Source organism: Haliotis rufescens, unplaced genomic scaffold (assembly GCF_023055435.1).
Source record: "Haliotis rufescens isolate VD_foot unplaced genomic scaffold, xgHalRufe1.0.p SCAF_9, whole genome shotgun sequence".
Classification (NCBI taxonomy): Eukaryota; Metazoa; Mollusca; class Gastropoda; order Lepetellida; family Haliotidae; genus Haliotis; species Haliotis rufescens.
Genome location: NW_025964383.1, coordinates 30,550,905 through 30,578,326, shown reverse-complemented (window position 1 = coordinate 30,578,326; position 27,422 = coordinate 30,550,905). Strand labels below are relative to the sequence as shown.

General features: G+C 38.5%; 2 protein-coding genes across 8 annotated transcripts in view; both read right to left on the bottom strand.

Annotated features, from left to right (window-relative positions):
* Positions 1 to 453: 453 nt before the first annotated feature.
* Positions 454 to 8,633, bottom strand: LOC124118573. 3 transcript variants are annotated; one of them, XM_048390506.1, is made up of 5 exons: positions 8,545 to 8,633; positions 7,786 to 7,892; positions 7,105 to 7,168; positions 5,297 to 5,353; positions 454 to 3,697 (listed from the first exon to the last, which is right to left on the bottom strand). In XM_048390506.1, the coding sequence occupies exons 2-5, from the start codon at positions 7,789 to 7,791 to the stop codon at positions 3,018 to 3,020; spliced, it is 807 nt and encodes a 268-aa protein (XP_048246463.1). In that variant the 5' UTR covers positions 7,792 to 7,892; positions 8,545 to 8,633; the 3' UTR covers positions 454 to 3,017. The 3 variants fall into 3 exon arrangements, with proteins under 3 accessions (XP_048246463.1, XP_048246462.1, XP_048246461.1); XM_048390505.1 differs by having other exon boundaries at positions 8,105 to 8,615; XM_048390504.1 differs by having other exon boundaries at positions 8,147 to 8,615.
* A 10,442-nt stretch (positions 8,634 to 19,075) lies between these two features.
* Positions 19,076 to 27,422, bottom strand: part of LOC124118575 (guanine nucleotide exchange factor DBS-like) — a 150,497-nt gene continuing 142,150 nt past the window's right edge. For all 5 annotated transcript variants that reach the window (XM_046480758.2, XM_046480760.2, XM_046480759.2 and 2 more), the window contains one exon: positions 19,076 to 20,240. In XM_046480758.2, the coding sequence (XP_046336714.1) occupies positions 20,143 to 20,240 (98 nt within the window). In that variant the 3' untranslated portion in view covers positions 19,076 to 20,142. The remainder of the gene's footprint in view (positions 20,241 to 27,422) is intronic.

Sequence of the window (27,422 nt, the reverse complement as noted above, 5' to 3'; positions counted from 1 at the left end):
TGCAAAGTGTAACTGCAACAGTTCGACAATTCAAGCAGTGAACATGGGAAATGTACCTTTCATATTAGAAGAGTGCATTGAAAATAATGGGTCTCAGTCAATCAGTATCAGAAGGTTAGATTCATTGAGATAACATGGATCTCTATGCATATGATACCCGTGAAGATCCGGGGTATAATAGGTCTTAAGCAACCCATGCTTGCCGTAAAGGGTGAATCATGATGTCAATCACTGGATTGTCTGGTCCAGACTCGATTAGTAAAAGACCACCGTCATATAGCTGGAATATTGCTGAGTGCCAAGTTAAGCAACAAACCAATCAACCAACTGTGCATACGATCAATAAGTTATGATAATACATAAGGTATGTATGGCTACACTTGATACATCTATTTGCTGTCAATTTTGAGCATCAAATTAAAATCAATAAAAATATACAAAGTAACACAAGGATGAGATTCATATGATTTAATTACTTATTCATAGCTATGCACAAATAAAAATATACATATGTGTATACTTAGCCACTAAACGTTTGATAGGGATAATCAGATATGTCATTCTATTTAAATAAACACTTGACATATAATGAGAATCAGTTTTGTGGAGAACTCTATTAATCATGATGAGACTGCAATTTCATCCACATATACAACAAATATGGGTCATGATTAACACAGAATACATGCAACATACAAATTACACTGACATAGATGAATGTCACCAGGTGAAATAAACACTCAATCAAATTGGATTTGTACAACGATACAATATTGGTTTGCACTAACGTTTAACATATTGTGTACAAAGTTACATTGTGGTAAGCTGTTGTACATACAGTGAAACCTGGTTAATCAGGTTAGTTTAATGCAGCTTTAAGCAGTATTTCGGTCCTATCATGGCGTCTCAGCTTAATGTAGAGGAAACGCCTAAAGTGATGCATTCCTCAGACATCAATAACTGATGTTCTCCCAACGAACACGGGAACCAAGAATCATAATCAGGGATAATCCCTCCTCCCGAGGCAAGGGAGATAACCGACTATAAAGTCCTGTTCCCACCCTTTGAGTTCCTAAATTAAAAACATGAAAAGATTTGCAAAATCTTTTGTCGATGCCCAGATGGCAGTGCACATACTTTGCACATCTTGCAGTCAACGAAATCTGCATGTTGAAATCTATGATGACTATTTCATTACACGATTTTGATTAGACTATGCATAGACTCGTCAGTCCAGCCAAATGTAACTGTGGAATTCCTGCCTAGTTGGCAAGGGTGAAAACTGTTAACTCCCTTGCCTCAGGAAGATGGGGCTAATCTGAAGTTAGAACCCGTGAAAAGTCTGCACGGTGAGCTATGGCCTGTAAGAGGACTGGACCACCAGTGCCCCCTGATTTAATAATCTATGGGTGATATAACAGTTATTTTACAGAATGAAAACATGAGAAATATGAATAAATGGAATCTGAAGTAATATAATGTGTCTTGCTGAGTTACATGCAAACTTTTACCATGTCATAAAATATTTTATAACTTAGAAAAAGGAAGTTTTGAGTCGAGAGCCTTCTATTGTAGAATATGATAATCATGAACTCTTTTTAATAAACAGTCTATCATCATGATCCTGTCCCAGCTAGCACACCTACATCGGGTCGACATTGGCAATTAATCGGCCACTGCTGGCATTATATGAATAGGGAAGCTGTTTTTTTCTATGCTGTTATTTACTTATGGCAATTGTTAAGTCAAAAGTTTATTAGTGTAAGTATTCAAAACAGATATCTTTTAGTTGTAAATCTTCACAAATATAGAAAAATGCTAATGGTAAATGGTGACATTATTGAGTCATGAATATCAAATACAAGAAAATTACAAACGTGTCTAGTTTCAGCCATGACAACAGTAACCATGTCATTAATATAACTGATTCATGTTTGGATTTAACATATTTATTTTACAGTATCACACGTCCACAAACAGAAGAAATCTTGTTCTGAGAGAATGTTTATATGTTGTGTGTGCACTAGCTTCAGCAAAAGCAACGAATAACCATGTGGAATAGTTTCAGCAAATACAGCAATAATTTCATCACTACAAGATTCATGTGTGGCTTTAAACAAATATTTTCTGTATTAAATCAACATAAGCAGAAGAAATTTTGTTTGGAAACAATTTTAATATTTTGTCAGGACACTCATTTCTGTGTCAGACCAGATAGTTACGAGTTACCAATTTCAGCAATTACAGCAATAATTTCATCACAACAAGTTTTATATGTGAATTTAAAACCTTATTTTAGCATATAAAATCAATATAAGCAGAAACTCTTTTGTTTTGAAACAATTTTTACATTGTGTCTGTACACTCGCTTCTTTGCGACATACCTCACATCACATTTCATCAGAAGTTGTTACTGTAGCATAATTTCAGCCAATACAGCTAAAATTCAATCATAACAATTTTTATTTATGGATTTAAACAATTGTTTTATAGTATTATATCTATATAAGCAGAAGAAATCGTGTTCTGGAAAATTTTACATTTTGTCTCTGTACTCACTTGTGTCACATCACATTTCAGAAAGTTGTTACTGTGACATAATTTCAGCAACTACACAAAAGATTTCCTCATAACAATATTCGTGTGGGTATTTAAAACAATTGTTTTAGCATAATAAATCAATCTCAGCAGAAGAAATCGTGTTTTGAAACAATTTTTACATTTTGTCTGTACACTCACTCCTGCGTCACATCACATTTCAGAAAGTTTTTGCTGTGGCATATATAATTTCAGTAACTATAGCAATAATTTTATCATCACAATATTCCTGAATAAATTCCAACCCAAAGGGGAAACCAGGAAAGTAGAGAAACCAGACATGTGAAGAACTTGGTTTTATTTTGTACAAAAAACCGAACACTTCTATGTCCGCTTCACTCACTTTCCCCGCCTGACATCGAAACAGTTGATAGAAATCTCTCAGTTACACGGATAACTTGACATAACCAGTATATTTCCTATATCAGCGCTTGGTAGACGAGGGCCTTCTTGGCGTCTGTCATGTCGACGTCCTCCCCGCTGATCAGACTCATCGTCACATTGTAGTCATGTAACAGATACCCAACACTAAACACGGGGACAAGAGGTTCCCGGAACACCTCATCATACTTGACAAGAACAATCCCCCTGTCCAAGTCAATGAAGGCCACTCTCCCCCTCCCCACATCCAGCACCACGCCATAGTGGAGGGTGGCCTGTGTGCCAATAGTGTCGGACATGGTATTCTGATGACACTCGCCCTGCTTCCTGTCCCGACACACCCTGGTACATAGACTCTCCCCGTGACTGCCACATCTCGCTACACGGACACCCCAGGAGCGAAGCTGGTGAGAAATCCAGTACCCTCTGTCCACCCATCCTGCCTCCACGACCCCCATCTCCAGGGCATGCCGCCACACTCCATCCATCACAACCCGCACCCTGCTCTTTGTCTCCCAGTATGTGGATGTGGTGGGGAGGGTGAGGGTGGAGGGGGGTGGAGGAAGGGGGATGGGGGAGCTGCAGGTACCCATATACTTCTTTAGCCTGTTCTGCCCCTCATCCCCTGTGTCGGGCCACGAGTTGACCAGCTCACCGTCTGTAGTTACGAGGCAGTGTTCTGTGTTGGCCCGAGCTGCGTCCAGGTGAAGTTTCGGACCTGGAAATAAACATTGTATTTGTTGTGTAGCAAGTTTATTTCACTGCTTGTTACAAACTGAGACACAGAAAGAGATTTACTGAAAATATCGGCTGATGGTTTGCTTGTTTCCTAACAGCGCGCTGAATGTTCGTCTGTGTTTTTCATCAGTACAGAATATCTCCCACAACGGCGCTTTATTAGCGCGCTAATTATGATGTAAAACTATTACTACGAGAATTTAAAATTCATTTAATTAAGAAACAAATGGATAAATTTACCGAAAAATGAAATATAAAAGATTTTTTGGTACACTTTTTATTTACCCCCATAGTGCAGATATCTGCCAGACGTGGACGATGTTCGTGTATGAAATACGATCTCAGTGAATGAATTTCCCAACAAAAGTGTTTGTGTGTGGATTCTGTATGAATCTTTACGGAATAGGTTAAAAATAAACTGAAAGGTATCGTGTTTTAGGAAAGTTTGGACATTTTTGTGTTCATCACCCACCACATGAACAGGTATATTCTATGTCCGCTTCAGTCATTTACACCGTTACACCGTCAAATTCTGTTAGTTGCCATGTATGTGTGTCGGTGTGTGTGTGTGTGTGTGTGTGTGTGAGAGAGAGAGAGAGAGAGAGAGAGAGAGAGAGAGAGAGAGAGAGAGAGTGTGTGTGTGTGTGTGTGTGTCTGTATCTGTGTGTATCTGTTAAGTTAAGGACAACATTGTTTAAATTTACTTTGAGCGTCTCGCATTATGTTTTTAGTGTTACCGATAGATCGCAACGCAGTATTTTCTCAGAATTTAGATTGGCACATTACTTCTCGGTCGTTGCTAAAAGCCCCGAACTCCCATATGAAATCCTACATGTAAGAAATGTAATGCTTACAGTATTGAAGACGAAGTGCATTTTCTGAAAACGTAATCGTTAGTGAGACTTCAGAATATATTTTGTGAACTGGGCCTTGTCTACAAATCCAAATTTCATGTTTTTATCTCCTACGGGTCAGACCATATGCATTATGCATACGGTGTGATTATTTATGTATTTGAAATAATTGATTGATCTTATTGAAAATACACCTCGACTCAAACACGTGTTGCTTTTGGTGTTGGAGTTCGATAAATTAAGATGACAGTTATCTCACAGAGCTCAAGATAAGCTGCGTTTTTGGCACAGATCAAGCGAGTGTAGGTCAATATCATAGCGAAGGGTCATGTAGGTCGCGAACACCTGGTTTCAGTGACACATTATAACTGCACCCACCCCCTCCGTCTCCCAATGTGTTGAATAAAACCCTAACATATTTCATGATTTAGCAGACATAATTAAAAAAAATAATATTTTTTTTAGTTTCAGCAAGAACAGTAAATGCGCTATCCTGTCACCAGGTATTCTGGTCCATCACCTGATTGTCTGGTTTGTTTACAGGCCGCTGTTGTATGCCAGGAGTACTGTTTCAGGGAGTCAGACAATAATTATTTTTTTATGTAAATTGTGTGAGTGGCGGGTGAGTGACTTGCTTACCCTTTTCGCGAACACCTTGTGTCATGATTTCAGTGATCCATTCATCATTATCAGTCACTCATTCACTCGTTCCCGGAAATACTCACATGAAATCAGTTTAGGTTGACATGTCAGTCCAACAATGTGTACAGTACTTCCATAATCTGAAAGGTGAGAGCCAAATATCTTTACACATTTTGGTACTGGCTGCTTTGATGGAGTAAAAGTTTATAGAGATTAAATATTAATAATTAAACTAATCACGACATTACATAGACGGTGACAGATTGGGGTGTAATATTTCGCATGGACACAATCACATTGAAAACAGCACACAACAAATGTTTATCTATCAGGTGCTCATAAATGTTTTTTGTGACGCAATGCAACGGCTATGTGCCGTGGGTATGCTGCAAACAGGATCTGCGCAAAACAAAGTTATCAGACACTTTCATGTTCATCAATATCATCTCCGACATGGCAACACACGAGACATACCTCGGGCCGGTTGGAAACGTGTGAGGTTATGTCAACAAGCCAACCGTTTTCGGTTGGTGCATGTACGGAATCGATACCAAACTGCTACATAAACAGTTCGGACAACTCCTAGGTTGAGACCAATTAGTGACAGAACCATACACAGCCGTTTGTCATGGCCTGCTGATTCTCCACACCTCTTCCCAAAGGAAAATGCCTGGGATGAGATGGAACGACGCTTACAACAGTAACATAACCAGACGGTACGATATAGCTAAGTTGGGCCCAATCTTTGGTAGACATTTTGAACAACAACCCCATGGCTGTTTTCAATCATCTCGTGTCTTCAATGTGCAGCCGCTGCCTCACCTGTATCAAATGGTGGTCCAATATTGACAGTGTTAATTAAGCTGTTATACCACCCCTATTTTAGTATGTGTCGCTATGTTTCCCGTTACCACGTATGGTATTTGTCAATGAATTTGTTATAGTAAATCACTGATCAAACGAATGACTACAAAGTGTGTTGTTATTTGCAATAACATAACATTTTCACCATTTTATATGAAGCCTCCCTGGTCTAGTAATAGAGCGTAGTAGAGCGTCCGCACAAAGAGCGGAAGGTTTGGTGTTCGATCCACGGCCGCGTCATACAAAAAAACCGGTAAAAGATGGAACTTGTTGTTACCCTGCCTCGCACTCGGCATTAAGGGGCTTAAACAAGTGAGGTATTCATGTTAAACTGCGTCATGGTATCTCAGTGGGCGAGCACTATAAAACAGGCATCAGCCTGGACTAGTACAAGCAGCCACACACACACAGAGACGTGAATGCACGTCGCTTTATAAGTGCAATAATCTTGGACGCGACGTTACTGTGTCTGAGTGGGGTATTCATGTTAAACTGCGTCATGGTATCTACACATTAACCTTTTTTCAGTTAATGATTACTGTGTACTGTACACTACTGTTTTAATATCTGACACTATCAGACACTATCAACTAGTACTGTATGGAATCTGTGAAATACCACTTTGCGATGCAATACCTTGTACCGTAATATTTGTGTCAGACAGTAAGGTTATGTATTGAAACAAAACTACACGTGAACGATAAACACCTTTGATGTTGGGACACTGCTCCTTGTTAGCAGTTGTATAACAAAACAAAGTCCATCATAATAGCATCATCGATATACATGTATGTATACAGTGCATGTTGGAAACTTCAATAAGAACAAAACATCTTCTTCGATAGGCATTTAGAAGTTGGAGTACTAATAAAGGATAAGATTTATGGATGAACATCTTCTTTATTACCTACACCGAAACATCGTTCTTAAGTGTAATAAAGAAGTTGTCCATCCATTAATGTTATCCTTACTTAAGAACAAAACAATAGAGATTTGTCCATAAGCATTATCACCTAACTGTACAAACCTTTTTCCAGACTATCGTTCTTTGCTTTCAGTTCTGTGAGTTGCTGCTCGTTTTCCCTGATTATCTACAAGATAAAATAATCCAGCAACGTGTTGCCATGTTTTACAGGATGTCATAAAATCCTTGGTTGTACAGAAATCAACCAAGAACTGACAGTGACACTATTCAGGCAGCTGTTGAAAAGTTGAATGTAGGATGACATTCCTTGAGTATTGAGACATAACACAAATGGGATCAACACATGAGAAAGATAACCATCATATTTCCGTCTAAACTTATACCCTGAAAGTTTACCCTGCTTATGGGACAGCTTGCAGACGTGTAGGTCCCCCCTCCCAGCCCCTGTTGCGCAATTCTTATAACACGCAGATTTTATGTTCGCTTCATTTTGTCCTCATTCAAACGACAAAGACATTTCTTTGAGTGGCATTTAGAAGTTGGTGTGATGAAGTAAGACGAGTTCTATGGATGAACAACTTCTTTATTACAATTAGTGCGACGTTTCGGTGTAGATCCTAATACCTTTATCAAGCAAGTGATGGACTCGTCTTACTTCGACAAAGACATTCATGGAGTGGCTGTTTGGGGGGGATATGTTCTTATCCTAGGTACATGTTGGTCGTCAGGTCCATGATAGATTAGATATCTGTTTTTCTATTGATATTTGTCCCTGCTATTTACCTCCATTGCAATTGCAGCCAGGTGGTTTTCTGTCAGTCGTCCTTGTTGGTATTGCCTCAGCTGGTGAATCAGAACGGGAGCTCTTGTGTGTCGTTTAGATTCCTGTTCTGATAATTACCAAAAGAGAAAATAACTCATGAAATATTTTGTGACCTATATCTATCAAACGTATAAAACGTATCAGATAAACACTGGGTAGCTGGCAATTTTCTGGATGAATGGAGAACAAAAGCGTTAGTTGAAGATGGTATGTCATGGGCATTTGCATTACACACTCAATGTAGTTGCTGCTAACTAAATAAATCTTTCTTTCTCATACTTTATTTCTTCATTCTTTGCATAGACAGAAACATGATCAAACCCTGTTTGATGAGATGTCCCCTTTTCTTGCATATTTTACTTCTCCATTCCTGGCGTAGACAGAAACCTGTTCAAAACCTTTTGGTCTCAAGTCCTGTTTCAAAGCATAGTTTACGTCCCGATCTCTGACAGAAACAGATACACGTTAAGAACCTTCAGGTAATAAGCTCCCCTTCTTCAGATATTTTATGTTGTCTCCTTCGCCACATACAGTGACACATTCAACTCCAACTGGTATACAGTCCTGTTGTGTCACGTAGCGGACGTCCACATCCTTGTGATAGACAGTTACACGTTGTGATTCTGGGAGTATTTCATCTCCACAATAGTCACATAGTATCATGACACATGGGCATCCCTGGTTACATTTCACAAATTGAGAGAGGGAGACGAACTTACTGTTAATATAAACTCATATCGAGGCACTGCACGGCGATGTCTGTCAAACTGCGCCGCAAGTAATGCGAATATTGATTTATATACACGCACCGTCACCCAGTCAAATCATCACGTGATACACAGCCAATAAATGCACAGATACCCTATCAACAAGTAGGTGAATCTGACCCGGGCTTGCAATGACTAAAAGGCCAACAGTATTATAAAGAGTAGAACTCACAGGACGTTATACCGTAATTTAGACGAAGAGGCTTGGTATAAAAATGTACTTTAGTATGTGACTGTCCTCCAGTCAATGGTTTGTTGTTAACCAGACTAAGTTTATGTACTCCTAAAACGTATTGCAAACAGTTGCAATATAATACAATTGACACAAAATGCTTTCAGTATTCTTAATAATTTCCGTATTGTCACGTGAGACGCCCCAACAAACTGTTGCTAATTGACACGTACATTAAACCCTTTCCACTCTCTTGAGAATATCTTCTTTCGTTCTAACAATATTTTATTTAAAGCGGTATATTATATAGCAATATCAATGTCTCCAACATTGTATTTAACTGCAATCACATGTACCTTTTTTTCCAAGCTGTCAAATATTATGTTGCTTCTATATGTATAGTTTGGGAATACAGAAAATATACAGAAGTTTTATATGAATTTCTTGGACCTAAAACTACATAATGAAGAAAATGTAAATTTGTGAAACCAGGTTTTCATGTCAGCAATTCCAATGCAGTTAACGTCTTCATAGTTTTCGTAAATTATCTAATCAGTTAATATAAATGAATTATAACATGAATATGATTTAACACAAAAGGATAGTTTAAATGAATACTTCAGTATGTTATTGTTTGATAAAGTATTGTTTATATCTAAACTTTAGCAGTGCGCCACATACCTTTAACACTACAGAGTATATAATACTTTTGATGAATAACTACAGGGGAAAGAGCACACAACAACAACAACAACAAATAAACAAACACACAAAGCAATTCGATACCTAGTCTTGGAGTTCCTCTAAAAGTGATTGGTTTAACTCTTCTGCACATCTGATAAAAGATGTTGTGTAAACATTTAACATATTATTATCATGTAATAATGCTCAAATAGAATATTCACAAATTTTCTGTATAAAAAACTTGCAACATACATATGCTTCTCTAACGTATTATCTGGTGGTAGGCGCTTATCAGTATTGCTCACTGTCCTGTATTGACACGCGAGGACAGCACCTTAAGCTTGAACGTGACATGGCTGACAGACAGACATGTCTGTGTACTGTCTCAAGCGAGGCATAGACATTCCCCAGTTACTGCCTATTCTTGTTCTAGACGTATTCTCCTCCGAAAACGACCATTCCACCAAAAACATCCATTAACAAAGAAAGTGTCACTCTTGCTTCACATAAATGTGTATACCTACCCTAACACTATAAATGGTTGATTCTTTTTGTTCATGTGCTATTTCTTATCTTGGGTAAGGTTTCTCTTCCCCGGCCTCACCTTATTTGTGTGTAACTAATTATGCATACGCATGTTGAAGTTCGTATGTTAAAGGTTGAAATTCGTTTAATCTATTTGAATCATAGAAAGGGTGTACAAAACTGTGCTGTTTCGTTGTTTCCGTCTTAAACCAAACCAAGTGCTGGAGGTGAGGTGAAATGGGTTTTAACGTCGCGTCCAAGATTATTGCACTTATAAAGCGACGTGCATTCATTCCTCTGTGTGTGTGTGGCTGCTTGTACTAGTTCAGACTGATGCCGGTTTTATAGTGCTCGCCCACTGAGATACCATGCTGCAGTTTAACATGAATACCTTACTCAAACACAGTGTACTGACTCCGAGCCGACCAGTCCTTGTTTTAGCCCACTGAGATACCATGCCGCAGTTTAACATGAATACCTCACTCAGACACAGTATACTGACTCCGGGCCGACCAGTCCTTGTTTTAGCCCCGTAATGCCGGGCGCCAGACAGAGTAACAACAAGTACCATCTTTTAATGTATTTTGGTATGACGCGGCCGGGGATCGAACCCGGACTTTCCGCTCTTCGGCTCTACCACTAGACCACGGAGGCGGTCCGCCAAGTGCTAGAATGATTACTAGTTTCCTCTCAGAGAGGTTGAATCCCCAATTTAATATTTAACATGTCACTTTATTGTGAGGCCATATTGCGTTTAAGACAAAGGCTTGCGACAGTTTGACGCAGTATAATTGATAAATGCTACTGAGCTTATGTTGTAACCCGGGGACTCTTATCGACCAGCAAAAACATCGACTCAGTTCACATAAATATGAAACGTCAATGCCAGAGAATAACCAGTCTCGATTATCCAACAAAGCAGATTCCGTTAGGTCTAAAAGACAAATGGTGATGACAATTATATGAATTGGGCACTGAAAGTATACGGGTACGCATGTCCTATTCTACCTTGCCACTCACACAATTTGCATAAAAAAGTGTTTGTTCGTTGCCTAACGCCGCAGTGCCAGAGCCATACGACAATGGCATGTAAGCAAACAAGCGGTAGTAGACCAGACAACCCAATGACCCGACAGCGCATTTACTGATTTTTCGTAACAAGAAAATGCGTGACAAATATCACAGTGCAAAGTCTACACTACGTTGTCAGGTTATAACAACCGAAGTTACCAATTGCATTGAAATCAATATCTGCCGTCTCACATTCATATGTTGTAAAGGGGCGATCTTACCACCTGTACGCAGTCTAAACAGAGGCCAGATAAGGTTTTGAAAAATATACTCCTCACAAAAGGTTAAGCAACAAATCTATTATGTGTCAGTCCATGTTCATATATTCCAATACCTGAAAACTGACTAAAGCAATACAAAGAAAGAGCACAAACACACATTGTTCTCAAAGGGAACTGAAAAGCGTTTATGCCTTACAGGTTTAGAAATGATCAAAAACAGTATCATGAAAACAGTCGTCAATGTGCTGCACTGAAATTTGAGTTTAAGTCATTTTGAAACAATGATCCAATGTTCAGTAACGTGTATGTCCACCATTGGCTTGAATGCAGGCTTCTACGCGTCTTGGCATTGACCAGATAAGCCTATCAAGTGTCTTTTGTGGAAGGCCTGTTCAAGTTGATCCAGATTCTGAGTATGAACATGAAGACCATAAACAATAAATGTCCCATGCATGTTCAATGGGATTAAGATTAAGAGACCTTGCAGGCCAGTCCATATGCGTGATGTTGTTGGACTGAAGAAGATCAGTGACAACTCTTGCTCGATGTGGACGAGCATTATCATCCATAAAGATGAAGTTAAGACCTGCTTGTTGTGCCAGGGGAATGATCACAGTTGTGACAATCTCGTCCCTGTACCGTACTTCAGTCATGGTACCACGTCTGATGACCACAAGATCAGTTCTGTGTCCAACCCTGATGCCAGCCCAGATCATCAAACTTCCACCTCAATACTGGTCGTGCTCAGCAATTGTACAGTTGGCGTATCGTTCATTACGGTTTCTCCACACACGTGCCCTACCATCGTTGAAGTCAAGGCAGAATATTGACTCGTCTGTGAAGAGAACGTTACGCCAGCGATTGACCCTCCAGTTACGGCGTTGATTAGCCCAAGCAAGTCTCTATTGTCGATGGTGTGCAGGCAGTGGGATGCGTCGAACAGGTCGTCTGGATCTCAGATCCTGAGCGTGAAGTCTGTTTCTTACTGTCTGTGTTGAGACTCTGTTTCCTGCAACTCTCTGAAGGTCATTCTGGGGAGATCTGGCCGTAGTAAACCAGTTTCTCCGGGCTAGGGTGGCTAAATACCGGTCCTCACGAGGAGTGACCTGTGCGTGGTCTCTCTGTCATCAGTCCAGTTTGATGGTATCGAGTTATCGCTCTTGAGATGACACTGCGGTGAACATTAAAATGATTGGCAACAGCAGTTTGGGTACCATTCCAACAATCTAAGCAACCTCAGTTGGCGTTAAGTGACGCCTAGCCATGTCCAAAGTGTTAATGTCGACAAAATGCCCTTGCTGGCAGTTTTTAAGCAATCAGGGTGCATGGGTGAAGTGCGTAAAACATGCATGTCGTGCATTTTGCATGTGTGTTTTGAGGGTGGTTGTGTTCGGGCGATGTTATCCGTGTTATCAGGAAAATCTACATGGAAAAGGCTTTAAGTCGAGTATTTGTAGGTAATTCTCCTGCCTGAATTTGTTCTCAATGGATGGCATTCAACACTGATGAGAATGTTGCACGGAAAATAATACTTGTTGCTTAAGTTTTTGTGAGGAGTATATAACTGACAGTAAGAAAGGCAAATGTATTAGTAAAATAAATCCCCTATCTTTGCGAAGTCACTATGGGGAGCTGTGAGATTATATTATTGATAAATCGCGCCTGGTTCTTATATTGTTGTATAATGGAACAATGGAACAGTGAGACATGTCGCGTTATCCCGATTTGCTATAAGTTTCAAAATATCGCGTTTTCGTCCTTTCATGCTCTTTTAATTCGAATGTATCCGCTTGCGCGTAAATTGACTGACTGAACGTAAAATGGTTGAATAGATCGTTGGGTTTAAGATTTTAATATCTGTGTGTACCGCACCATTTGAATACTTGCTCTTGCATATGATTAGTGCATGAATGACTGTATACTAGCACAGGCGGTAAGTACTGTAGGAGAAGAAGGTTTTTTTCAGTATGTACATACGTGGGGCACGGGTGGCCCAGTCGTCTAAGGCGGACACCGCAAGTCGCTGTGTAGAGTCGCGTCCCTTGGGGATACCAGAAACCTATGATTCTACTTCTCGGTTCTACTGATATCGCTCTTAGGTTTGTCAGCACCATACCCGTGCTCGTGGGTTTCATTAAAGTTCTAAACGTCAGAGAGCTGCATCACTTCGGGCTTCCCTCCCACATTAAGCTGACACGTCGTGATATGACTGGCGTAAAACTCTACTGACTGACTCAGTATGTGTGTGTAGGCCAAAGCCCCATGTACAGCAATAGTGCATTTTGCGTTATATATGCCCTTGATGGTGGCTTGATTTTACATGTGAAGTTATGTCGTTTTGGATATTTAACGGGAAAGAACTGACTCGATAAATTTGCATGACACGGAGGAACATGATACCATATTTATCCCTAGGGGAAGTGATCCGTTTGACAAACGTTTGAAATACACGTGTCATTTGGCAGCCAAAAGTGAACATTTTGTGTGTATTGTGTAATGTGTGCACACAAATGTGCCTTGAAATGAAATAACATTAAAGTGATTATGAACATGTTGCAGAGATGTGCGAATATAGTCATCGTTTTCGTCTATTTCCTGGCGTGTGAAGTAATCGTAAATGATTTGCAAACATGACAGAGATTTCTGGACATTTGAAATCGTGTATGACCGGATTTATCCTATGTTCCAAGCAGTCCTAAATGTTTGGTCATAGGTAAATGGAAGATTATTATGTTTACAACCATTAACTTTATCTAAATGGTTCGATGGGGCGGTCGGGTAGCCTAGTGGTTAAAGCGTTCCCTCGTCACGCCGAAGACCCGGGTTCGATTCCCGACATGGGTACAATGTGTGAAGCCCATTTCTGGTGTCCCCCGCCGGGATATTGCTAGAATATTGCTGAAAGCGGCGTAAAACCATATTCACTCAATCACTAAATGGTGTGGTAATGTATCTGGGTTACATTACTAGCGTTGGCTCGTTACTGTGTTATTGTGGACGCGACGTTAAACCCAATTTCACCTCACCTTACTGTGTTATTGGGGTTATGGTTTGTTGAACCTCTTTGCATAATCAAATATCTATACGCTATGGATACAAATCCAGTGTGTATCGTAGGAGGAGTCCGAAGTGATGCAGGTCTCAGACGTTTACCACTTCGGTGAGACCCACGAGCACGGGTATGGTGCTGACAAACCTAGAAACACAATCGGGGTTTCGAACTCACAATCAAAGGTTTCTGGCGTGCCCAAGGGACACAACTCTGCACAGCGAATCGCGGCGCTTTAGACGACTGGGCCCCCCGTGCCCCCCACATGTTACAAGGAAATGATCCATATCAGTGTATATCCTTAAGTGACCACCCGTTTGAGATTCTGGCGGTCTTTGTGTGTCTTTCTGAAACAAATAATTTGTTTACAAATAATATTATTCATTGGACATTCTTGGTGTTGCCAATAATCGTCTGCTGTGGTCCCCGAAAAGACTGTTTGGCCCACAATATCTGCATAATGTAAGAAATAAACAAACTTTGAAATAATTGTTATGACCGTTATCAGAGATAACACGAATGACAACTAGATTCATTCAACTTATACATTTTTTGGACTTGATGATGCATGATAGCCCAAAGTCTTCATTTTACCACGGACCGATATAACCGATATGGGTCCGTGATTTTACTAAACAAGCTTGAGAATACAGATAATCCTTGAGAATAAGAGTACCCGTGAAGATACGTTTTAGAATAGTTCTTCAACAATCCACGTTTGTCGTTAAAGGCTCGCTGAGTTGGTTGATGCATGTCATCCATGGGCGGATACAGCTTTTTTGAAAAGGGTATGTGTGTGCACAATTAAGATCTATTTATTGTCTTTGGTGGAAATTTATCCAGAAATAAAGATTTTTTTCGAAATAAAAAGGGGTGGGGTGGTGTGTGTGTGTGTGCCCGCACCCAACACCCGCCACCCCCACCCCCACCCCCCTCTGTAACTGCCCATGTCGTCGTATCCCAATTGAGTAGATCGATGCTTGTGATGTGAATCAGTGGATTGTCTGGTAAAGATTTGATTACTTACAGACAGTCGTCGTATAGCTGGAATATTGCTGAGTGCGGCGGTAAACAACAAAGAAAGAAACAAACAGATTATCTGTCCCCAGTGAATTAATTTTGTAACTGACGAGCTCAGTCAAGGTGCTTTCAACATTACTTCACGAGGAACAGACATAAACTGTACAACAGAAACAAATATGTGTAAGTTGCAGCCTGGACGGTGTCAGTGTGAAGGTTATCTTATCGACCTTTACAGCATGTGTACAGTATGGCTGACAATAAATGTCTCTGAAAAAGTCATTGCAATCAGGTGGCCGTGGCTGGTTGCCTGGTTACGATCACGGAAGTAACCAAAGGTCATACCTTATGAAAGGACAACGCCTAAGTACAAGTAAACATTTGAAACTATTTTAAGAGTGAGTGAGCCGACTCTCATTCCCGGGCTGCCTCTCCTCTGAATTCTCTCTTCAAGTAATAACCTGAGTTATTCAGTTATGTTCCTTGCGTATTTTTTAAACAGTTTTTTTCACTCTTTTAGTGTTTGTAATGAATAAGCGTTTTACTAAACAACCTGTTTATGTTCTTTTTTTAGGTGTAAAGTTTTTGGAATAAATGTTATTGCCCAACTGGGGCCATCTTCCTGAGGCAAGAGAGTTAACTGACTATAAAAGTCCAGTTTCCATCCTTGGCGAACTAGGCTGGTATTATTGAGTTACATTGTGGCGGGACTAACGAGTCTATGCATAGTCCAATCAAAATCTTTTTACGAAAACCTGATTGGATATTTGTTATTGAATTATTTGATTCTAAGTACCATGCGTTCCATGGTTTTGCAAACGCAACTTTTCAATCAAAAGGGTCTATAATTTAATGGGTCGTTATTTAGTATATAAACACAACAGTAATTTATATATTTTCTGTATTAATATGCCACGATAGTTTTATTTGTTCGTACACTTACAAAGATATTAATGTTGGGAAAAGTTACAAAATAGATAACATGAGATGAAATCGAAATAGCGCTGGAAATATTTATTCACAACTGGACATGGCTTTACGACCATTTCGTACCCAATGTAATTAACAAATATGTACCCTCAGTATGAACCAGAGCTCCCCGTGGCAGTTAATAATTGCTAAACATACCATGCCAAATAAATGGCAGGGGCTCAAATTAGAAATTTGCATTTTGCAGCAAACGTCACTAATATCGGGTAAAACCACCTTTTTGGCCAGGCATGCACGAGGCACGCTTCTGAGGAGTCGGCCAATGTCGGCTTGTTTCGTTGGTGAGAGCAACACAGAGTCCATGGAGAGTGATGGGTGGATTTTGACGTTGACGTGCATGTCTACCAAGGACACCCTAGACCTGTTCAATGGGGAAAAGGTTCACAAATGAGAGCAGAATCAATGTATCCATCCTTGGCAGCCATAGCCGTGTCTACAGACAGTACCATGAAAACCTTCACCATGTAGCTGTTGTGGCACTTGATTTTGTGGTGGTTCCATAATGGTCTATGGCGGCAGTTCAGCTACTGCAAGGACATGCGACAGGTGGTTGTGGTAAGGAATCTCTGCACACCAAAATGAGATTTTGGGACCCATTTCTGGAACCATTTATGAAGACTGTTTCGCTACAGACTTGTTCGTATGTCGCTCAACCCAGTGGGCAATCTGGGTTAGAATATGCCTCTAATGGATCGGGCGATTAGCTTTGCTGTCCTGTCCTTGTTGATTGGACTCCACACCATAGGGGTACGATGACAGACAGACTCAAACCAACCCCCCTCCTCTATATTTACTATTAGAACCATACCATATTTCCACAGTATCATACATGGATATTGTTTGTCAATCCTGTCCTCATTGGATGGTGTGGTGGCCCAGTGGTTATTCCATTGGATCATAATGACTTATTTAGGTTTCATTCCCTTCATGAGAAGGATGTGTGAAGCATCTTCTTGTGACAAGAATGACAGATCACACACTTCTCCGAAATTTAAGTGTTCTGCTTGGTGGTCCAGGGACTGAGTGAGTGGGGTTTTAAGCCGCTTTTATGAATATTCCAGCAATATCATGGCAGGGGACACCAGAAATGGGCTTCACACACTGAATCCATGTCAGGAATCGAGCCAGGGTCTTTGGCATGATGAGCAAACGCTTTAACCAGTAGGCTACCCAACAGATACTACTTTCACTTGAAGGACTTGAATCAAATTGGCTGGGGCTGCCATTTTGCCTGAACAGAGTACCCCTTTAAGTGCTTGGGACCTATTCTAACCTGGTCCATATAGGTAAGTTGTAAAAACAAAACTATGCTGATGTTTAGTGTTTATTCATCATGATGTCTACCAAGGAATCAAAATCTGGGACAACAAGCCCAGTATGAAACCAATACGGCAATAATATAGTACATACATACTTATGTACAATATTCAGTAATAAATTAATAACAAACAATTTTTACAGGATAAAATTCATAACAATAAGATGGTATTGCATTAAAACAACAACAGTCAATGAAATATCTCTTAAGATTACCATAAACATCTTCAGTTGTAACAAGATAAAATCTCAACTGCTATATCCCCTCTCCCTGTGTATATTTCTATCTGTAAGAATGATCTCCCTTGGAGTACAAATACATCACAGTTATTTCCCCTTGTCCAAAAAGCACAATGCTGATCACAGATAGAAATATAGGACTTGGAATGCAGGCCAGGATACAATTACACTACTTGAAAATAAATTCTTTTTTAATAATGATTATTCTTTTTTTAGAATAGCATTATCCAAATGGAATGATGAAATGAAGACAATATCTTCAATGGTAGCTGTTTGATATATCCGCTATAAGCAGGCATCAGGAACCAAAATATACAAGTTTACCACAAAATAACAAAAACACAAAAACTTTAACTCCCATATATATTGTTTGTGACTTAAGGCTTGTTTTTGTAAATTCTTCAAACAATGACAAAATGTGAGAATACCATGCAAAGACATATCTCCACATTAAGAATTGGGTGAAGGCTACTTTTGCCATTTTAAAACACAACTAACCATGATAACTACATTACAATTATACCCTGAAAAAGCCTAACCAATTCTAAAAGCACTTAGTTGATATTTGCTGCTATGGTAAGACTTTTTATAACCTCATAGTGAGTGAGTGAGTGAGTTGGGTTTAACGCCGCTTTTAACAGTATTCCAGTTATATCACAGCGTGTCAGCTTAATGTGGGAGGAAAGCCTGAAGTGGTGCAGGTCTCAGACGTTTACCACTTCGGTGAAACCCACGAGCATGGGTATGGTGCTGACAAACCTAGAAACATAATCGGGGCGAACTGGGATTGGAACCCACAATCGTAGGTTTCTGGGGTGCCCAAGGGACGCAACTCTGCACAGCAAATTGTGGGGCCTTAGATGACTGGGATACCTGTGCCCCCTATTACCTCATAAGGCCATGAGAAAAACATATTTCTCATTTATAATGTTGACCAGGTCACCAGATCTTTCCCTTCATTTGCTCATTATGTTACATACCGCGACAGAATAGGGAAGGCAAAGAAACAATTCTTCTATTCCACAAATATTTCAGCCAGATCTTTACTGGACCAATTTTGAAACTTTACTGATTGCCAGAACAGAAAATGCTTCTTTGGCATGTATATTATTAGAACTATCAGGAGAATCATAATTCATTGTCTTACAACAACATGGCTGTGATGCAGTGCTTTTGGGATTTTTTATCGCTCTCCACACTACAAGAAAAACATGATTTTTCAGCCGCATTACCCTTTTACATAATTTCTTTGTCTTCTGAATAACCCTTGATTCAAATTTACGCAAGTTTGTAATTGTCTGATGAAGACCACACATTGTTATCAAAACCTTGTTATATGTATGACGAGGTCAGGCTTTGTTTTGAAATGGAAAAAGTAGCACTGAAACAGACTTGAACACAGCAACATCAGCTTGCCAATACATCTTCATGAAGTAGACCACTCGGCCAAAGTTATCTAGCATTATCTAATATACCACAGCGTTTCCTCTTGGTGTTAGAAGATGGACATTAACAAATACATTCCAGTATCATGTTAAGATGTGTAAAATCAAACAGGTAAATATTGCTCATGGGTAAATTAATCATTTTATTGCTACCCCTCACATTTTCCTTTTGACTTTTAAATCAGATCGTATTTCAAGGCAAGTTTATTGCAAATCTCAAACATTATTAAAAAATTCATTAAAAGGCTTGTGCATTAATCAACTCCATAGTAGATCCTATATCACAACAAATTAACAATAAAACAAATTCATACACCTCCTTGCATTGGCAAACAAATCTGGAGAGCAAATAGCTAACATGTTCTTGCTATTACTTGGTTTGACTATTACATCTTTTTCCCATTAGCCATCAATCTTTGTCAACGTAGACTTGGTTCGAACTGAGCTGTTAATGATGTATACTCAATTACAAAAGAAACACACCCTAAAGTATAAAATGTAAGAAAACAAAAAGGTAATAATTTTATTATATTATATTATCAATTATATTACCTTTTCGTTTTTGGAATTTTCATACTTGAGAATGTGTATTTCTTTTAGAATTGAGTATATAAATCTTCAATGGAAAATAAATATTTTTATGATTTTGAAATAAATGCTTCATTGACTCTTTTTCTGTTGTTCCTGTCGTTTTTGGAATTTTCCTACTTTAGGGTGTGCATTTCTTTTAGAATTGAGTATATAAATCTTCAATGGAAAATAAATATTTTTATGATTTTGAAATAAATGCTTCAATGACTCTTTTTCTGTTGTTCCTCACACTGTGGTTTCGACAGGACTTGTGGTTGATGCTGTGCCACTTGTAAGACTTGACCGACTGTTGTACATCTCTTTCTGACCTGGCACCAGAGATTCTGGAAATAAAGAAATCAATGTTTAATTGCTTCAAAGAAAACTACATTTACTGACGAAGCCAATGAAAGTTAATCAGCATCGCTTGTGGATTCAGTGGCAACACCGTGTCTCATTAAAACGTTCCACCAGCACTACGACCATCATAAGGCCATGTGAAAGTAGAAAGTAACAGTCCTTGTATATACATCACCTTGTGGAACCAGGTTCTGGCTTTCTAACTATCAAAACAGATACTGGTAGGAGTGTGTAGGAGTTAATTCGTAAGATCAAGTAGTAGAGAACAAACAATGTTCAAATGTTAATGAAATCGAAACATTTTTTGGTAATTGTTTCTATGCAATTATATACACCTTCCATATTTCTGTTTTTAACTCAATAATATGCAGTATGCAATTAAAAACAATAAAAAATTAAATAAATAACTATGGACTGTCATTTACATTTTTGGTCTCAGGTGGCGCTTATAAGCAGATTGGTCTAAAATTTGCTAAGGGGGCACTGGGAATTTTACAGACATTTGCTACAGACTGGAGCCCCCATTGGCCTCGTTGGAAGTCTAGAATTAGTGGGTAAAAACGGTCCTGGGAAAGTATCCAGTCAGCTGCTGCAGCCATACACCCCACTTCTAAATCTATCAGCTTATATATGTGGCGATGCAGTCATAAAATCAGCTGTTTGAATCAGAGGTGGTTATTGTTATTTGAAACCTCTGAGCAACTAGAATATTTTTTTTCCAAATTTGTGGTAGAATGATATATCAAGTAAAATCTAAAGTGAAATTTTATTATACATATTAGCTTTGTCATGATGCGGTCACAGAATCAGCTGTTTGAATCAGAGGTGGTTATTGTAAATTGAAACCTCCAACTAATCAGATTAAAATATTTTCAAACTTCATGGTAGAATAATTTATAGAGTAACATCTAAAGTATCTTTTCCCATTGATTAATTCATCATAACATGACTGAATTGTTCTTAAGTTGTCAAGCTTGGAAATAATAAACTTGAAGATTTTCATATATTTATCGTCACTTTACTCTTATGAGTTCAAAATGAAAGGGAATTGGTACTTCACAAATATGAAACAAGTATAGGATTTGGAGCCAGTAAATGAAGCCCATAGGAAGACAAGGTAAAAAGAGGTCCATTGCTTGGCAAGAGATTTGTTTTGTGTTTTTTGATGCAGCAAAATTCTGGCTGACCACCTGATTGCAGTCATTGCTTTGTAAACAAGCATTTGTTCCTTGGGACATATATTCCTTCCTGGAAACCACATGGGTGTTTGTCAAAAGAGCCAACCAAACCAGTTATTAGCTGGTTAGAATGTGTGAGTGAGTGAGTTGGGTTTAACACTGCTTTTAACAGTATTCCAGTTATATCGCAGCATGTCAGCTTAATGTGGGAGGAAAGCTCGAAATGATGCATGTCTCAGACGTTTACCACTTCAGTGAAACCCACAAGCTGGTGCTGACAAACCTAGAAACATAATCGGGGCGAACCAGGATTCGAACCCACAATCATAGGTTTCTGGGGTGCCCAAGGGCCGCAACTCTGCACAGTGAATCACAACGCCTTAGACGACTGGGCCACCCATGCCCCCTGGTTAGAATGTGTGACATGGTTGTAATCATACCTACAGGTGTGTATCATGCCTAGTTGGCTTAGCTCAGACTTTAGTACTTGGTTACAATCCAACATGCTCCTTTAACAAACATCAAAGAGCCTCATACAAATCTTGCTCAAAAGTTACAACCTTTTAGGGCCTTAGAGAAGCATTCCATAAAGTTTTGGGGTAGACTTGTGGAGGACGTTTTTATCCATCACTGACCAAAATCATGTCCATATTTTGACCATATGTTATCCCGTTTGTTCAGGGGAACATTGACTAGCCTTTGCATGTGTTTGTGATTGGGGCCATTAGTGGGGCAGGATATGCTCACTATTTTCATGAACAGTTTGTATCTTAACTATCTGATAGTGCTACTGACCTTTGGAGTTTATTAAGTATCAGCTCTTCAATTTCAAGGAGGTGCTATTAAAATAAATTTGAAAGTCTTCTTGCCTTGAGTAAACATATTGTTGTCCAATTTAACATTATATGTATTCTTCATTCTGTTCTACATTAACAACATTTAATTAGAATGTGTCACTTTAGGCATCCTGTTAGGATGGTAACTGATTTTATTCACAACATTAATCTATAATAACTATATAATTTTGTGAAAGTCAGTCAGCAACAAATATTTCATCTGGGGCAAAAATTATTAAAATAATTCTGTCATATCTCTAAAAAACGATTGGCTGAAAATTAAAAAAATGGAAAAACATTGCATACCAGCCACATGCCAAATATCCTCAAATTATCAGTGTTAAATAAAGGACATGTCTAAAAGTTCTCTGATTGGTTACCAAGGAAACTAGACCATAATTTGGTTGGCGATCAAAATGAACAACATGCACTACAGTGAGTGAGTGGGTAAATGTTGCTTTAAGCCGCATCAGCAAATATTCCAGCTATTCGCGGCTAGCATGCACTACAGCCTAAACACCAAATGTCATCAACCTATCTGTTTATATGGACAAATAGTTGCCACGGAAGCTAAACTTTGGACAGAGACAATCAGAACAAACTTGACACAGACTATTCATAGATTTCTTTAGAAATAATTAATATTTCATTTTGTTACAAATAGAGCTCAGTTTGGATTACTGCAAATAACAAAATCTTTATTAAGGTAAGGATCACCTGAAGAATATTAGAGGTCAGTCGAATTTTTAACACCGTATTCGACGTAATAAGAGCCCAACTCTAATAAGCGCCTACGGCGATATTTGCTAATACATTGGCTAGTGAACAATCCCAGTTGACACCCCTTTCGATTGATCAGTGTACACAAGACTTATTTTTTCGCGTATGATACGCTCTGGTGTGTTAAATGCACCCTTAATCAAGGGCAATTAAATTCTTGAAAAATATATCGGTCATACATAAACATTTCAGGCTGTCAGCATAAACCACGAAATCTATCTTTTCAACCAAAATAATATTCTAATAAGCGCCCCCTATTTTCAAATTTTGAGAGCGGCCTGGGCGCTTATTACGTCAAATATGGTAAGTCAAAAACATTCTTTTTCCTTTGCAACATAATACATATATATTTATCTATCATGGCCAAAGCTGACAGCCTATACTGACACACTGGACAAACCTGACAATACTTCTGGCTACGACAATTCACAGGAAGTTCCAACTTTTGGAGAGAAGACCAATAGATATTGTTTTAATTTTTCATGTTTTGGGGGGTTTTTTTAACAAAAAGGAAAAAAATTATTGCCTGGTACAGTACATATAAAAACACAAAAAATTCCAACTAAAATTATCAGGCAGTTCTGGAGATGATGTTTGAAACATGAAAAGTTTGCAGTCAACAGGTCCCTACTCAGAACCAGATTTCAAGTGGTAAGCAAATGTCAATGTTGCATGCCGATTAAAAGATATTTATTTGACATGTGTGAAAGAATGGTAACTCTTACTTAAAGAGTGTGTGAGTGAGTTTGGTTTTACGCCGCTTTTAGCAATATTCAAGCAATATCACGGCAGGGGACACCAGAAATGGGCTTCACACATTGTACCCATGTTGGGATTCGAACCCGGGTCTTCGGCGTGATGAACAAACACTTACTTAAAGAGACATAAGTCTTCGTTGGCACCTTTACCTTGTGATTTCAGCGATACCTTCAAATTACAATATAAGTTGTCAACCGATGTCGAGGGGCATATGGTGTTGTGTACCCTGTGTGTGAGCCTGAAGGCTTGGGGTACATAGGCTCACATACAGGGTACATCACACTATACACCCCGGTAGACAACAAATTTATCTCAATGACATTCGTTCCTACAGACCTGGAATACATGTCCAAAGTTTCACCGAGAAAAAGGCCTTGATTCAGCCATTTTGACAGCTAGCAGACGATGCAAACGAACCAAGTTACTTCCCTTTACCCAATGCATAAAGATAAACATTGGTTTATTTTAGCTCAAAGATACTTATTATGCAAGATAAGCAAGTTACATAAGATATGTTCCGATTGATTTCTCAGCAGGAACATGAGTGGACTACATGGAAAATAATTGCCCACTCCTTAACCAATCAGAAGCTAGCATTTTAATGTAAGGTGAGATAAAGTATGTTATTATCACACTCAAATCACCATACACTGTGCAATCACAAGGCAAGGGAAGTAACCCACATTGTCAAAATGGTGGCAATATTAAGACCACAAGACATTCATGCTGTTAAAGGCAATAAACTTTAAAAGTACAAAAATGGAAAGTGTTTGACATTCATCTCTTCTGTTATTTCTTGCATTAAACTCATTTAAAAAATGAATCGCACCTCAAATATAACAACTGGTGACCTGATTCACTAGCGAGGTAATGATTTGATTGGTTGATCTGGGTCCTGTGATGTCATATCGCAAAGAAATGAAAATTAAATCTGCTGAAACCATTTTATGGTCTTTTGTAGATAAACATGATGATTGTGTTCCAATTAAGCTTATGGCAAATTGTAATGAAAACAGAGAGTAGTAGTCAATATGATAAATGCCCCGTAATTGGAGTGTGGCACTGAAATGTATGTACTCCTTGAAATCTGATGTTGGGTTTCGACCTGGTCAATGACGGACGAATCCCGATAGTTCAAGCTCATGTGGTCCACTGGCCAGATGAGCTCAACAACAAGCTATAAGTTTTGCACCAAAAAATGGTCATGGTGAGTTCTGAGGCAATGAATGAAGAATATAGTAAAGCGTAAAGAAGAAGATCTTAGAAATATTAGAAGACACAATTTATAACAATGCAGTCAGATTCAAGCAGAAGATGTTACGACAGCATTTTTCTTAATTTATTCATCACGTATCCTTCTAATAGTCAATTATAAACCCCACTGGGCATATATTCCTCATAACAATATCAATATTAAAAAAAACCTACATATTTATCGAGGCTGTCCACAAGACAACAAGGAAATACCATAAGAACATTGATATCTAGGTTAATATCTGAAACACAACAGACCATGCATTAACTTATTATTGTTATATTATTGATATCATTATGCAAAAGAATAATGAAAATACATTGTGCAAAACACACAAACTGAAATTTACAACAATTGATACAATGATAAAACACTTTTTCCGTTTGAATGTTTGGATATTTTTTCTTCTAGTATTTAGTCCATTTCTGAATGACCTCATTTAACAGAGTTTATAAAAGGTTGTAGAAAAACACACATATGTTTCAAATATCTTTCAGTGCTGTGGTCACTGACATATTATTTGTCACTTTGTTTTTTGCAACCCTCAGCAATATTCCAGCTACAAGATGGCAGTCTGTAGAAAATTGAGTCTGGACCAGACGATCAAGTGATCAGTATCAGGGTATGATGACAAGTCATCCACCAAGTCACAGAGTCTGACCACCCGATCCAACTGGTCGCTTCTCTTGCTGGGCACCTACCGTATTCAACGTTATAAACGCCCAGGGCGCTCTCAAAATTAGAAATAGGGGGCTCTTATTAGAATATTATTTTGGTGAAAAAAAACTGTTGAAAGATAAATTTCGTGGTTTATGCTGACAGCCTGAAATGTTTATGTACGACAGATATATTTTTCAAGAATTTAATTGCCCATAATTAAAGGTGCATATAACACACGAGTGCTTATTATACTCGAATAAATACATCTTGTGTACATTGATCAATCGGAAGGGGTGCTAATTGGGTTGTTCACGAGCCAATATATAGCAAATATCGCTGTGGGCGCTTATTAGAGCGGGGCACTTATTACGTCGAATACGGTATTATAAATTCCTACCGAGACATTGACATATAATGAAGGTAGTCAGTGTCTCCTCCACTGATGATCTTGTGACTATCCGGAGGGTTTTTTCGACTGAATATGATCGTAAGAGAAAATTTATTATTAAGCATTCCTTGATACTGATAAATGTCTTACCCTTTTTGCAAAAAACCTGGTGTCATCACTGATTTCCGGTGATCCATTCATAAAATTTTCACTGCTATTTTGACTTTTACGTACAAAGGAATCTGTTTTGTAGGATAATCATGATAATCATGACATGATTAAGTCTTGGATAATCAAGATCCAGGCCATTATCTGGCACTGACATTTAATAACATGATTTCACCTTGCTTAAAAAAACTTGATTCTTCATGGCTGTATATTATTTTGAGCATCATGACACAATTTAGAGAGTCATACATGACCATAATAATATGATTATGAATATTTTGGATAACATTTTCTTTTTGTGAATCTCTGGTAAAATAATCACATTTTCTGGACTTTTGGAAATAGTAATGTTAAGGTAATAGTATGTTTTATAAAAGCCAATCTTACTTTGTAGCCATAGAGCCATTTTGCCATATAGTAGACGAGCGGAATGCCATCAACAAAGCAAAGAATTCTTTGGACCAAAACATCAGCTAATAAAATAGCACATAATTTTACATCTTCTTAATCACAAACATTGACATCAATAGCACTCATGCTTTTGATTGGCAGCTGTCAATCAGCGAAACATATCCCATTCTGTTAGTATTGAACAAAGCACTAGCTCCGCCTCCCAGTGTTATATCTATCTACATACATCTAGTAGTTAATATACACACTACTGTACATGTCAATCAGGTTCTACAGCATGCATTCATATAACCATGATAACAGCTATTTGATTATACATATTTTGTTAGTAAAAAACATGTCAAAATATCACCAATGAATCAGTGAGATGCAAAAATATTCAAAACATTTCCATCTAAAATACATATATTCTTTTCTTTTTTCCGCTTCACTTCAGTCAAACACCAGTGTGGGAGGGACACTTTGATGTGTCAAACTTACAGTTGTTGAAGCTTGGTCATACATTAGTCATCTATTTCGGTTGTGTCAAACCTTTGATTACTGGAATTTGACGTAGGTCCCTTCAACTTTGTCATAACAGTGTTTGACTTATTTTTTATGAAAAAAGGTCAAAATAAATCAGTTTAATATATCCCCTTTTCACAAGGCCGATCACTTAACATCTTCCAAACTTCAATTTTGTGGACAAACACAAATATAATATTTAAATTATTTTGTCTATTTTTAAAAAT